Source organism: Lynx canadensis, chromosome D1 (assembly GCF_007474595.2).
Source record: "Lynx canadensis isolate LIC74 chromosome D1, mLynCan4.pri.v2, whole genome shotgun sequence".
NCBI classification, from domain to species: domain Eukaryota; kingdom Metazoa; phylum Chordata; class Mammalia; order Carnivora; family Felidae; genus Lynx; species Lynx canadensis.
The window spans coordinates 16,025,657-16,037,904 of NC_044312.2; the positions used below are offsets into that span (position 1 = coordinate 16,025,657).

Here is a 12,248-nt window from a genome sequence, read left to right on the forward strand (position 1 = left end):
ATTCGACTCTTATCTCCGAGGTTGTGAGTTCAAGCCCGACGTTGGATGTAGAGATTACTTAAAAAATTACAAAATTTAAAATAAAAAGAACGTATGGGAACATCTATAATCTCATGGTCCACATTTGCTATTCGGTTGTTTTATTCATTTTAATCTGAGTAAAAAATCATGGTCCTATTTGGGTAACTTGCCATGATAACAGCTAATTTATTTGCATACTTGCTTTATTAGCCTGGCTTCTCTTGGCTGCCGCAAGTTAATTGAGAACTGAATTCAAAAAGCCTCCGCTAAAGACAAATTACACTGCATTAAAGTAGGGTGTCCATTTTCTGTTGGATTTCTGTGCTGGGTGATTTAGGAGGGAACAGGAAGTGGTTTTGAGACCACACTGCTTTTTGAATAATTAATACTTTGTTTTTGTATACAGTTGGAGTTCAGTGATGATATCGTGAAGATCATTCAAGCAGCCATTAATTCAGATGGAGGACAGCCAGAAATTAAAAAAGCCAACAGCATGGTCAAGTCCTTCTTTATTCGGGTGAATGATATTAATAGTTCACGTTTTTAATGCGCATCTAGGGGTAATTACTCTGTGAGCAAAGCGGATCTGTTCTCTTCTCCGATTTGTTTTGCCATGTGTGTAAAACATCTTTTGGTTTAGTTAATTCCTCTGATTCTTTGGGAGGAAATTGGTGAGGTTGCCAGAGTGGATGGATCTTGCCCTTAGTGGCCTGAAATCATCCTCATGTTGACAGGGAAACTGGTGTGAAGTTGTTAGTTTTCTTCGTGTGGTTTCCAAATGGATGTTCACATGCTTACATTTGTTTGTTTGTTTGTTTTTCTGTTAGCAAATGGAACGTGTTTTTCCATGGTTCAGTGTCAAAAAGTCTAGGTTTTGGGAGCCAAATAAAGTATCGAGCAAGTAAGTAAACTTGGTATTCCTTTTTTTTCCTCCTCATCAGCTAGAAATTTGAGAGTTCTGACATTTCTAGATTAAGGTTTCTCTAGACTAGGTCTTAATATTAACAATTAATCATTTGAAATGCCTTTTCGATGCTGCTTTAGAGATGATACCTAATGTTTATTATAGTCTGTTGCCCATTTTTTTTCTTTCTTTATATGTTCTGTTTTCCGGAATTTGGCTTAACTTGTGGCATAGGTACAATCCACGTGCTATATATGTAGCTCAGTATTTGGATTTGTGATAACCGGGTTCTGTTTTATTTGGCTCAAATGGTGCTCTCTCCTGCTCTTGAGTCTCCATATTTAACTTAAAAATTTTATTCTACTAAATCCTTTTGATTCTTTGATAAAATTATCATTTGTTTCTGGAAGTTTCACCAAGAGTCATGTATCGAGGATATATTTTTTTAAATAATAAAGTCCTGTATATGTAGGCCGTTTTCACATCTGTGGCTTGTTCTTACATTCTGTGAATGGCTCGTGCATGGGGCTGTAACCTGATGATGCCAAGAATTTGATAATTTTGTGTAGTTCTAGGTGTGTCGTAGGAGGTCAATAAATACTTGTTGAATCGATTATTTTCAGCAGTGGGATGTTACCAAACGCAGTGCTTCCACCTTCACTTGACCATAATTATGCTCAGTGGCAGGAGCGAGAGGAAAACAGCCACACTGAGCAGCCTCCTTTAATGAAGAAAATCATCCCAGCTCCCAAACCTAAAGGGCCCGGAGAACCAGACTCTCCAACACCACTCCATCCTCCTACACCACCAATTCTGAGTAAGGCACCAAATGAGTCATTATCCATTTCTCTCTAGATGCAAATGATCAACTTCGTGAATCTAAATTTAATACGCTTGCATATTAGAAAGAAATTTCGAGGTCATCCTTAAATGTAATACAATCATCGTTTTCGCTTAGCTTGGACCGATAACAAGAAATCGATAGAACCGCTGTAACAGATGGCGAGATAACATAACTTTGAACACTTTTTGAAAGTGTTTATTTTATAAGCTGCAGGCTATTGAAGCCTAAGTGGGTTTTTTTTTCCTTCCTGGAAATCAGACGTAGTATTGCCAATTTTAACTGGTTGTCTTTTGGGTTCTAAGGTACTGATAGGAGTCGAGAAGATAGTCCAGAACTGAATCCACCCCCAGGCATCGAGGATAATAGACAATGTGCATTGTGTTTGATGTATGGTGATGACAGTGCTAATGTAAGTACCTTGGTTTAAGGGGTCCTACTTAGAAGATGCTCACATGAACTGTGTGTCCTTTGTGTCTAAATTTGATGACTGGGTGCCATTTATTTAACGAATGTTTGTCACCTGGCATGTGGCACTTGGGGTTTTTTCTTTTCTTTCATTTAAAAGACGATTTGCATTCAATTAACCTGCTGATGTCTCATAATTTCTACAGGAAATTCCTCAAAAAGATTTTATGAGAGTCCATAAAATATGTAAGTTGCATATTTAAAGGCTTGTGTTTAACATAGGATAGCAGAGTGGTTAAGATCCCCAGCCCTGGCAGGCTGCCTGGATTCATCTCTCTACTCTGCTGCCTACTTATTGACCTTGGCGAGGAGCTTAACCTCCCTGACTCTCAGTTTCATCTTTAAAATGAGGATAATGATAATACGTAACCACTGCGGGTTATAAGGATTAGAGGAAATAATGTTCATCAAGCTTTATTTAGTGCCTGGCCCATAGTAAGCTTACAATAAGAAAGGTTTTATAAGAAAGAAACGCACGCTAAGAGAACTGGCTTGGAAATACGGTTTTAAAGAAGTCCGTGCGCACTTTCATAAACTTACCATGTACTGCTAATGTTTTTGTTCCCTATGTTTGTAAAATATTTCCAGTCCATGGAAGAGGTAATCTAGAAAGGTGAGAAGTAGAAACAGAAACATCGAAAAATGACTTTTGATCTTTGCGTGCATCCCCAAGTTAAAGAATTACTGTTGATGCTACCTTGACTGAGATAAAGCTAATACCAAGGAAAACCTTCTTTGGCATTATATTCTTTAAAGAAAAAAGAAATCTCTTGATTTCATAGGATGCTGGCCGTTTGCTATACATTGGCCAAAATGAGTGGACACATGTAAATTGCGCTTTGTGGTCAGCAGAAGTGTTTGAAGACGATGATGGATCACTAAAGAATGTGCACATGGCTGTGATCAGGGGCAAACAGCTGGTAAGACCTGTGTAAATGTTACAGAAAAGATCCTCTCTCTGTTTCCAGGTGTTTTCTCTTGGCTAAATGCTACCTCGCTGATGCTTTTCGTAGTGCCTTCAGAATGGTTAGCCAGCAGCAAATAGTGGTGTATACTATAGGCAGATTGCTATTCTGACCCCTGGAGGATGGTACAAAAGAAACAGAAAACAAAGTACTGTCTAGTTTGGGAGATAATTTGTGCAAGAAGGGTGTTACTTTATTAAGTGATTTAGACAAAATGACCTCAGAGGTCCCAGCTGAATCAACACCCTGTGGTTCCATAGGATAAACCCACATAGATACACACAGGAAGAGGGATGTGGAAAATGATCAGTAGAAGCTGAGAGTAGTCCGAAAAGGCCACGAATCAGTAAAATTTTTAACAACTATATTTGGAAGGAGGGAAGAAGATGAAGGATTGTCAGAAAGAAAGAAAGAAAAAGGGAGAGAGACAAGCAAACAAAAAGCACATGCAAAGAAAACATGTCAATTGCATGGAGAGGACGAAGTCTTCTGTGGGGAGGAGCCCAGGCTGTGATTAACAGAATAAGGTGCTGACATACAGGCTAGTTGTCGGAAGTCTTTGAATCATATGATAAATTTAATCTGTTAATAAGCCTAGTAACTAGAGAACCCTTATGTTTCTGATCGGTATACTCTTTCCAGAACTGAATTCTTTTGGATATAGTACCTTTCTAACAAGATGATGTTTGTAGTATCAGTCTTCGAAATTTTGTCTTCTCTAAATCAATCGTGCATCCTAGAAAAAAAAAAAAAAACTGTTTGGTTTAAGTTCTAAATCAAATTGTGATATTTAATAGTTCTAGGGCCTAGGGGCAGTGGGAGAGAGAGGATTTGTAGAGGAGGATTTATGGCTCATATCATTTCTCTATAATTCAATTACCAATAAAAGAAATGAATTGTAGGAAACGCAGAATGGGGTAATTCTTTAGAGATGGAAAGTGGCTTAAAACATCTGAAAGTCTGACTTAGGCCTCTGTTCTCTCTGGATGGTTAGAGATGTGAATTCTGCCAAAAGCCAGGAGCCACTGTGGGTTGCTGCCTTACATCCTGCACCAGCAACTATCACTTCATGTGTTCTCGCGCCAAGAACTGTGTCTTTCTGGATGATAAGAAAGTATATTGCCAACGACATCGGGATTTGATCAAAGGCGAGGTGAGAACTTCGTTACTTTTCGAATTCTATAGGAGTTCAGGGAAAACAGGCTGAGGACAGCAAGATGGTAAGCTTTGTGTTACCTTCCAACTGTGTGTTCCTAGAATCACCTTCTCTTGCAAATACAGAAGTCCTCCTGTGAAACAGCAGGGTGATTTTGAGATCTGCTCTGTACTTTGCCCTCTGAGAGAATCGGTATCACGCATATGATGTGTAAAGGGGCAGCCTACTAACAGCCGGATTTTCATTTTAGGTGGTTCCTGAGAATGGATTTGAAGTTTTTAGAAGAGTGTTTGTGGACTTTGAAGGAATCAGCTTGAGAAGGAAGTTTCTCAATGGCTTGGAACCAGAAAATATCCACATGATGATTGGTATGACATGGGCCTCCGTTGTTGGGGAAGGCTCCGTGTATCACTGGGGTACTTTCTGGTCTCTGGTTTAAAAGTGAGCCTTCTCATTATCTCCTCTAACTAGTTCTCCTTTCCTTGGTCAGGCTCCATGACAATTGACTGCTTAGGAATTCTGAATGATCTCTCTGACTGTGAAGATAAGCTTTTTCCTATCGGATATCAGTAAGTAGCACTGTAGAGAGAAGACCCCAACCCCCGCAGCTTGAGCACCCCGAACCATGAGCAGGTCGTTGAATGGAGAGCCATACTTGTTAGCTACTTTTAACTGCTACTGCAAATTAACTCCGTTTTTTGCTACTTCTTGTAGATTGGGCCTAAAGTATCAGTTTATGTCTGCTAAATCCACGTATAGAAGGAAAGTACTATTGGCATACTTTCAGAATCATTTCCAAATAAAACCTAAATAGAAAACGTGAGGTCAGTCTCTTAAGAGTTCCATTTATCTGGATTCAGACGTCCAGATTGTTGTAGTGGATCAGACAAACCCCTCATGCCTCTGTCCTCAGTCCAAAAATATAAACCCCCCACAATAATAATCATATTTTCCAGTGAGAATTTATCATCTTTCCTATGTGAAGCAAATGTCTGAAACTTCTAGCAGGCTGACAGTATAAATTTAAAATTCCTTTTCTAGCTCTCCCATTTTGGAGTCTCATTTTGCTATATATACTCACAATTTATTCTGCATTCCAATTCTGGCGGCACAGTCTATACTCTGCATTTAGCCGGCAGCCCTTTGTATAAACCAGTCTCCATCAGCATCCCGCAGATTGGAAGCAGTTACATTTCCCTTGTCTTGTGGGGCTTTTCTCCCAAAGGAAACACTTCGGGTTTGCTCTTTCCTCACTTCGTACACCCGGCGGGGCAGTAATCCCTTCCCGCAGGTCAAGAACTATTTCTTGTAGCAGTTAGTATTTTTCTTTCTCTGCATTTTAGGATCTTGTACTATTTTTGTCTCCTGCTTACGCTACAATAAAAAAAGATGTTATGCTATTTTCTGAGAGACTAGGAAAAACCAAGAATTTCGAAAAGCTTGGAACGGCCTAGCCAGGGGGATCTATAATAAGAATCCATGAAGTGAAGCTGAATTCTGTCAACCCAGGAGGCCAGGGAACCGAGGATGAGGAGAGGTTTGGGCACGTGTTCGTCCCCGCCTCTGTACTCTCGCTGGTGGTGATTTTGATGGATCTGTTTGCCAGGTGTTCCAGGGTGTACTGGAGTACCACGGATGCTCGCAAGCGCTGTGTGTACACGTGCAAGATAGTGGAGTGCCGTCCTCCGGTTGTAGAGCCAGATATCAACAGCACTGTGGAGCACGATGAAAACAGGACCATCGCTCACAGTCCCACGTCTTTTGCAGGTGAGACTTTAATCGAGATGGGACTTGAGTTTGATTTTTGGGAGTACCGTGATTGAAGGCAGAAAAACGTCATCCCTCTGGGAGGTGTCATTTGTTTCTATTTTGATTTTTACCTTAATAGCTTACTTTTTATTGGTTTGTTTATTTATTTTATTTTATTTTATTTTGTTTCTTTAAGATTTAATTTTTGGGGCGCCTGGGTGGCGCAGTCGGTTAAGCGTCCGACTTCAGCCAGGTCACGATCTCGCGGTCCGTGAGTTCGAGCCCCGCGTCGGGCTCTGGGCTGATGATGGCCCAGAGCCTGGAGCCTGCTTCCGATTCTGGTCTCCCTCTCTCTTTGCCCCTCCCCCGTTCATGCTCTGTCTCTCTCTGTCCCAAAAATAAATAAACGTTGAAAAAAAAAAAATTAAAAAAAAAAAAAGATTTAATTTTTAAGTAACCTTATACACCCAACGTGGGGCTCGAACCCACAGTCCCAAGTTCAAGAGTGCATGCTCCTCCCGCGGAGCCAGGCAGGCGCCCCCATTTGATGGATATTTTAATTGGACTTTTTTTTTAGTAACGAGTGTTTCTTTCCTACCACAGAAATTTCATCTAAAGAAAGTCAGAACACAGCTGAAATTATAAGTCCTCCCTCACCAGACCGACCTCATTCGCAAACCTCTGGTTCCTGTTTTTATCATGTCATCTCGAAGGTCCCTAGGATTCGAACACCTAGTTACTCTCCAACACAGAGATCCCCTGGCTGTCGGCCATTGCCTTCTGCAGGTAAAGGACCTACCTCGTTGACGAACTTGACCCAAAAAGGTTAGCTCAAAGATTAGCCTGTGGTTCTTGCAGTCAACTTTATCTCAGTGACTTTGGCTCGTTGAAAATCTTGATCGTTGCAGTTTTCAGTGAAAAGTCATTGCCGAGTCATTGAAAGCAGTGGCTACCGCACGTTTGTCCCTCTCTGTAATAGACTGTTATTTTCTCTCTCTTGTTCAGGAAGTCCTACCCCAACCACTCATGAAATAGTCACAGTGGGTGACCCTTTACTCTCCTCTGGACTCCGAAGCATTGGCTCCAGGCGACACAGCACTTCCTCCCTGTCACCCCAGCGGTCTAAACTCCGGATAATGTCTCCAGTGAGAACTGGGAGTACTTACTCCAGGAATAGTGTTCCCTCAGTGTCCGCCATCGGGACTGCCACAGATCTTGAGTCAAGTGCCAAAGCAGTTGATCATGTCTTAGGACCGCTGAACTCAAACAGTAACTTAGGGCAAAACACTCCCACCTCTTCAAATTTGCAAAGGACAGTGGTTACTATGGGCACTAAAACCAGTCACTTGGACGGATCTTCATCTTCAGAAATGAAGCATTCCAGTGCTTCCGACTTGGCACCCAAGAGCTCCTCTTTGAAGGGAGAGAAGGCCAAAGTGCCAGGTTCCAAGAGTTCAGAGGGATCTGCACATGCTGTGGCTTATCCTGGCATTCCCAAGCTGGCCCCGCAGCTTCATAACACAGCATCTGGAGAATTAAATGCTAGCAAGATCGGCACTTTTGCTGAACTCTCTTCGGTGCCGTTTTCTTCTAAAGAGGCCCTCTCCTTCCCCCCACTCCATCTGAGAGGGCAAAGGAACGATCGAGACCAACACGCAGACTCGAACCAATCAGTAAACCCCTCTCCCGAGGAAGATGCGGAAGTCAAAACCTTGAAGCTATCTGGAGTGAGCAACAGGTCATCCATTGTCAATGAACATGTGGGATCTAGTTCCAGGGACAGGAGACAGAAAGGGAAAAAGTCTTGTAAAGAAACTTTCAAAGAAAAACATTCCAGTAAGTCTTTTTTGGAACCTGGTCAGGTGACCACCGGTGAGGAGGGAAACCTAAAGCCGGAGTTTGTTGATGAAGTTTTGACTCCAGAATTTATGGGGCAACGACCATGTAATAATGTGTCTTCTGATAAGATTGGAGACAAAGTCCTGTCTATTCCAGGAGTCCCCAAAGCTCCATCCATGCAAGTAGAAGGATCCGCCAAGGAATTACAGACACCCCGGAAACGCACGGTCAAAGTGACACTGACGCCTCTCAAAATGGAAAGTGAGGGCCAGTCCAAGAATACCCTGAAAGAAAGCAGTCCCGTTTCCCCTCTGCAAATAGAGTCAGCGTCTCCAACAGAACCAGTTTCAGCCTCTGAAAGTCCAGGAGATGGTCCAGTGGCCCAGCCAAGCCCCAATAATACCTCATCCCAGGATTCTCAAAGTAACACTTACCAGAATCTTCCGGTTCAGGACAGAAACCTGATGCTTCCAGATGGTCCCAAACCTCAGGAGGATGGCTCTTTCAAGAGGAGATACCCCCGTCGCAGTGCCCGGGCACGCTCTAACATGTTCTTCGGGCTCACCCCACTCTACGGGGTAAGATCCTACGGTGAAGAAGACATTCCATTCTACAGCAGCTCAACTGGGAAGAAACGAGGCAAGAGATCAGCTGAGGGACAGGTGGATGGGGCCGATGACCTAAGCACTTCTGATGAAGATGACTTATATTATTACAATTTCACTAGGACAGTGATTTCTTCAGGCGGAGAGGAACGGCTGGCATCCCATAATCTATTTCGGGAGGAAGAACAGTGTGACCTCCCGAAGATTTCGCAGCTGGATGGTGTCGATGACGGCACAGAGAGCGATACGAGCGTCACAGCCACAGCGAGGAAGAGCAGCCAGATTCCAAAGAGAAACGGCAAAGAAAACGGAACGGAGAACTTAAAGATGGAGCGGCCTGAAGACGCCGGCGAGAAAGAGCACGTCATTAAGAGTTCCGTGGGCCACAAAAACGAGCCAAAGATGGATAACTGCCACTCTGTGAGCAGAGTTAAAACACAGGGGCAGGATTCCTTGGAGGCTCAGCTCAGCTCATTGGAGTCAAGCCGCAGAGTCCACACGAGCACCCCGTCGGACAAGAACCTACTAGACACCTACAACACCGAGCTCCTGAAATCGGACTCGGATAACAACAACAGCGACGACTGTGGGAACATCCTGCCCTCGGACATCATGGACTTCGTCCTAAAGAATACCCCATCCATGCAGGCTTTGGGCGAGAGCCCAGAGTCCTCTTCGTCGGAACTCCTAAATCTCGGTGAAGGCTTGGGTCTCGACAGTAACCGGGAAAAGGACATGGGTCTTTTCGAAGTGTTTTCTCAGCAGCTGCCCACGACAGAACCTGTGGACAGTAGCGTCTCCTCCTCTATCTCAGCAGAGGAGCAGTTCGAGCTGCCCCTGGAGCTGCCGTCTGATCTGTCCGTCCTGACCACCCGGAGTCCCACGGTCCCCAGCCAGAATGCCAGTAGACTGGCTGTGATCTCCGACTCAGGAGAGAAGAGGGTGACCATCACAGAGAAGTCTGTGGCCTCCTCTGAAGGGGACTCGGCACTGCTGAGTCCCGGAGTAGATCCGACGCCCGAAGGCCACATGACTCCCGATCATTTTATCCAAGGACACATGGACGCGGACCACATCTCCAGCCCTCCTTGTGGTTCAGTGGAGCAGGGTCATGGCAACAATCAGGATTTAACTAGAAACAGTAGCACCCCCGGCCTTCAGGTACCTGTTTCCCCTACTGTTCCTATCCAGAACCAGAAATATGTGCCCAACTCTACCGAGAGTCCTGGCCCATCTCAGATTTCTAATGCAGCTGTCCAGACCACTCCACCCCACCTGAAACCAGCCACTGAGAAACTCATTGTTGTTAACCAGAACATGCAGCCACTTTATGTTCTCCAAACTCTTCCAAATGGAGTGACCCAAAAAATCCAATTGACCTCTTCTGTTAGTTCTACACCCAATGTGATGGAGACAAATACTTCAGTATTGGGGCCCATGGGAAGTGGTCTCACCCTAGCCACGGGACTAAATCCAAGCTTGCCAACTTCTCCATCTCTCTTCCCTCCTGCTAGCAAAGGATTGCTCCCCATGTCTCATCGCCAGCACTTACATTCCTTCCCCGCAGCTACTCAAAGTAGTTTCCCACCCAACATCAACAGCCCTCCTTCAGGCCTACTTATTGGGGTTCAGCCTCCTCCAGATCCCCAACTTTTGGTTTCAGAAGCCAGCCAGAGGACAGACCTCAGTACCACAGTAGCCACTCCATCCTCTGGACTCAAGAAAAGACCCATATCTCGTCTGCAGACCCGAAAGAATAAAAAACTCGCTCCCTCTAGCAACCCTTCAAACATTGCCCCTTCCGATGTGGTTTCTAACATGACACTGATTAACTTCACACCCTCCCAGCTGCCAAATCATCCCAATCTGCTAGATTTGGGCTCACTTAACACTTCATCTCACCGAACTGTCCCCAACATCATAAAAAGGTCTAAATCTGGCATCATGTATTTTGAACAGGCTCCGCTGTTACCGCAGAGTGTGGGAGGCACTGCCGCGGCGGCGGCGGGCGCATCAACAATAAGCCAGGACACTGGCCACCTCACCGCGGGGCCTGTGTCTGGCTTGGCATCCGGTTCCTCCGTCTTGAACGTTGTATCCATGCAAACCGCGACAACCCCTACGAGTAGCGCGTCAGTTCCGGGCCATGTCGCGTTAACCAACCCCAGGCTGCTCGGCACCCCGGATATTGGCTCAATAAGCAACCTTTTAATCAAAGCCAGTCAGCAGAGCCTGGGGATGCAGGACCAGCCTGTGGCTTTACCACCAAGTTCAGGAATGTTTCCGCAACTGGGGACATCCCAGGCTCCTCCCGCCGCGATGACAGCGGCATCTAGCATCTGCGTGCTCCCCTCTGCTCAGACCGCGGGCATAACGGCCGCGTCGCCTCCGGGGGAAGCAGAAGAACACTATCAGCTTCAGCACGTGAACCAGCTCCTTGCCAGCAAAACTGGGATTCTCCCTTCCCAGCGTGATCTTGATTCTGCTCCAGGGACCCAGGGAGCCAGCTTTCCCCAGACAGTAGATGCCCCCAACAGCGTGGGGCTGGAGCAGAACAAGGCTTTATCCTCAGCTATGCAAGCCAGCTCAGCCTCTCCTGGGGGCTCTCCGTCCTCTGGGCAGCAGTCAGCAAGCTCCTCCGTGCCGGGTCCCACCAAACCCAAACCAAAAATCAAACGGATTCAGCTGCCTTTGGACAAAGGGAATGGCAAGAAGCACAAAGTTTCCCATTCGCGGACCAGTTCTTCTGAAGCACACATTCCAGACCAGGAAGCCAGCGCGACATCCCTGACCTCAGTCACAGGGTGAGAGATGCCAATATCCGCTCTGCTGGGTGGGCGGGATCTTGTGCTCGGGACTAGAGGCTGGGGCAGTGGCGGTCTTCTGGGAGGGACGTGTTGCATTGCTCGGGGGTGTTCTGGGTTGTGACTTTGATTTTTTTTTTTTATTTTTTATTTTTTTTCCCCTCACAGCAGTGATTTCTAGAGCAAAATTTAGTACCATCCGTGGGCAGTTTGTCTCTGGGATAGAACCACATCTCTAATTACTCTTGGATTTAAAACAGTGCTGCTGTTTGCTCTTGGCGTTTGGTTTTCTGGGGGACGGGGGGGCTGGTGTTTGTGTTTTTGTTTTTGTTTTATTGAGGCTTAGGATACTGAAGGACGATTATTCCCGTCCAGAGGGCAAAGCCACCTGTTGTAGATCCTCATGAAGTCCCTTTTGAGAACACTAGCATGGGGTGTAACGCATGTAAAGTACACAAGTGAAGTTTTACATATGTGTGCACCCGAGTAGCCACCATGCAGATCAAGATCTAAAACATTCCTAGAGTTCCAGAAGCCTCCTTGTGCCTTCTCTTGGTCAGTACGCCCTCAAGATAACCACTGTCTAACCTGTATCACCACAGATTAGTTTTCTCAGCTCGTGAATGTTATCAGATCCATCGTGGTAGAGGCATTTCTTTAGACTGAGCTGTGCATTTGGCACATGTTTCCTGGTGGTTTTTCTTGAAAAGATACAAATGGTTCCCTTCCAGGACTCCAGGAGCAGAGGCTGAGCAGCAGGGGACTGCTGATGTGGAACAGTCGTCCCAAAAGGAGTGTGGGCAGACCACAGGGTAAATATGCAGATCATTTCTCCAAGGTTAAGCCCTCAGTTCTGTCCACCTCATTTAAAAAAAATAGTTCAGGGGCGCCTGGGT

At 45.2% G+C, this 12,248-nt stretch overlaps 1 protein-coding gene across 6 annotated transcripts in view; it reads left to right on the forward strand.

Annotated features, from left to right (window-relative positions):
- KMT2A (lysine methyltransferase 2A) overlaps positions 1-12,248 on the forward strand; it is an 85,193-nt gene that overhangs the window by 49,900 nt on the left and 23,045 nt on the right. For 5 of the 6 annotated variants that reach the window (XM_030331727.1, XM_030331728.1, XM_030331729.1 and 2 more), the window contains 12 exons: positions 428-538; positions 849-922; positions 1,549-1,742; positions 2,072-2,178; positions 3,017-3,154; positions 4,194-4,352; positions 4,606-4,723; positions 4,846-4,924; positions 5,962-6,122; positions 6,708-6,890; positions 7,110-11,352; positions 12,084-12,164. In XM_030331727.1, coding sequence (XP_030187587.1) covers positions 428-538; positions 849-922; positions 1,549-1,742; positions 2,072-2,178; positions 3,017-3,154; positions 4,194-4,352; positions 4,606-4,723; positions 4,846-4,924; positions 5,962-6,122; positions 6,708-6,890; positions 7,110-11,352; positions 12,084-12,164 — 5,648 coding nt within the window. The remainder of the gene's footprint in view (positions 1-427; positions 539-848; positions 923-1,548; positions 1,743-2,071; positions 2,179-3,016; positions 3,155-4,193; positions 4,353-4,605; positions 4,724-4,845; positions 4,925-5,961; positions 6,123-6,707; positions 6,891-7,109; positions 11,353-12,083; positions 12,165-12,248) is intronic. The other variant, XM_030331732.1, reaches the window with a different exon arrangement.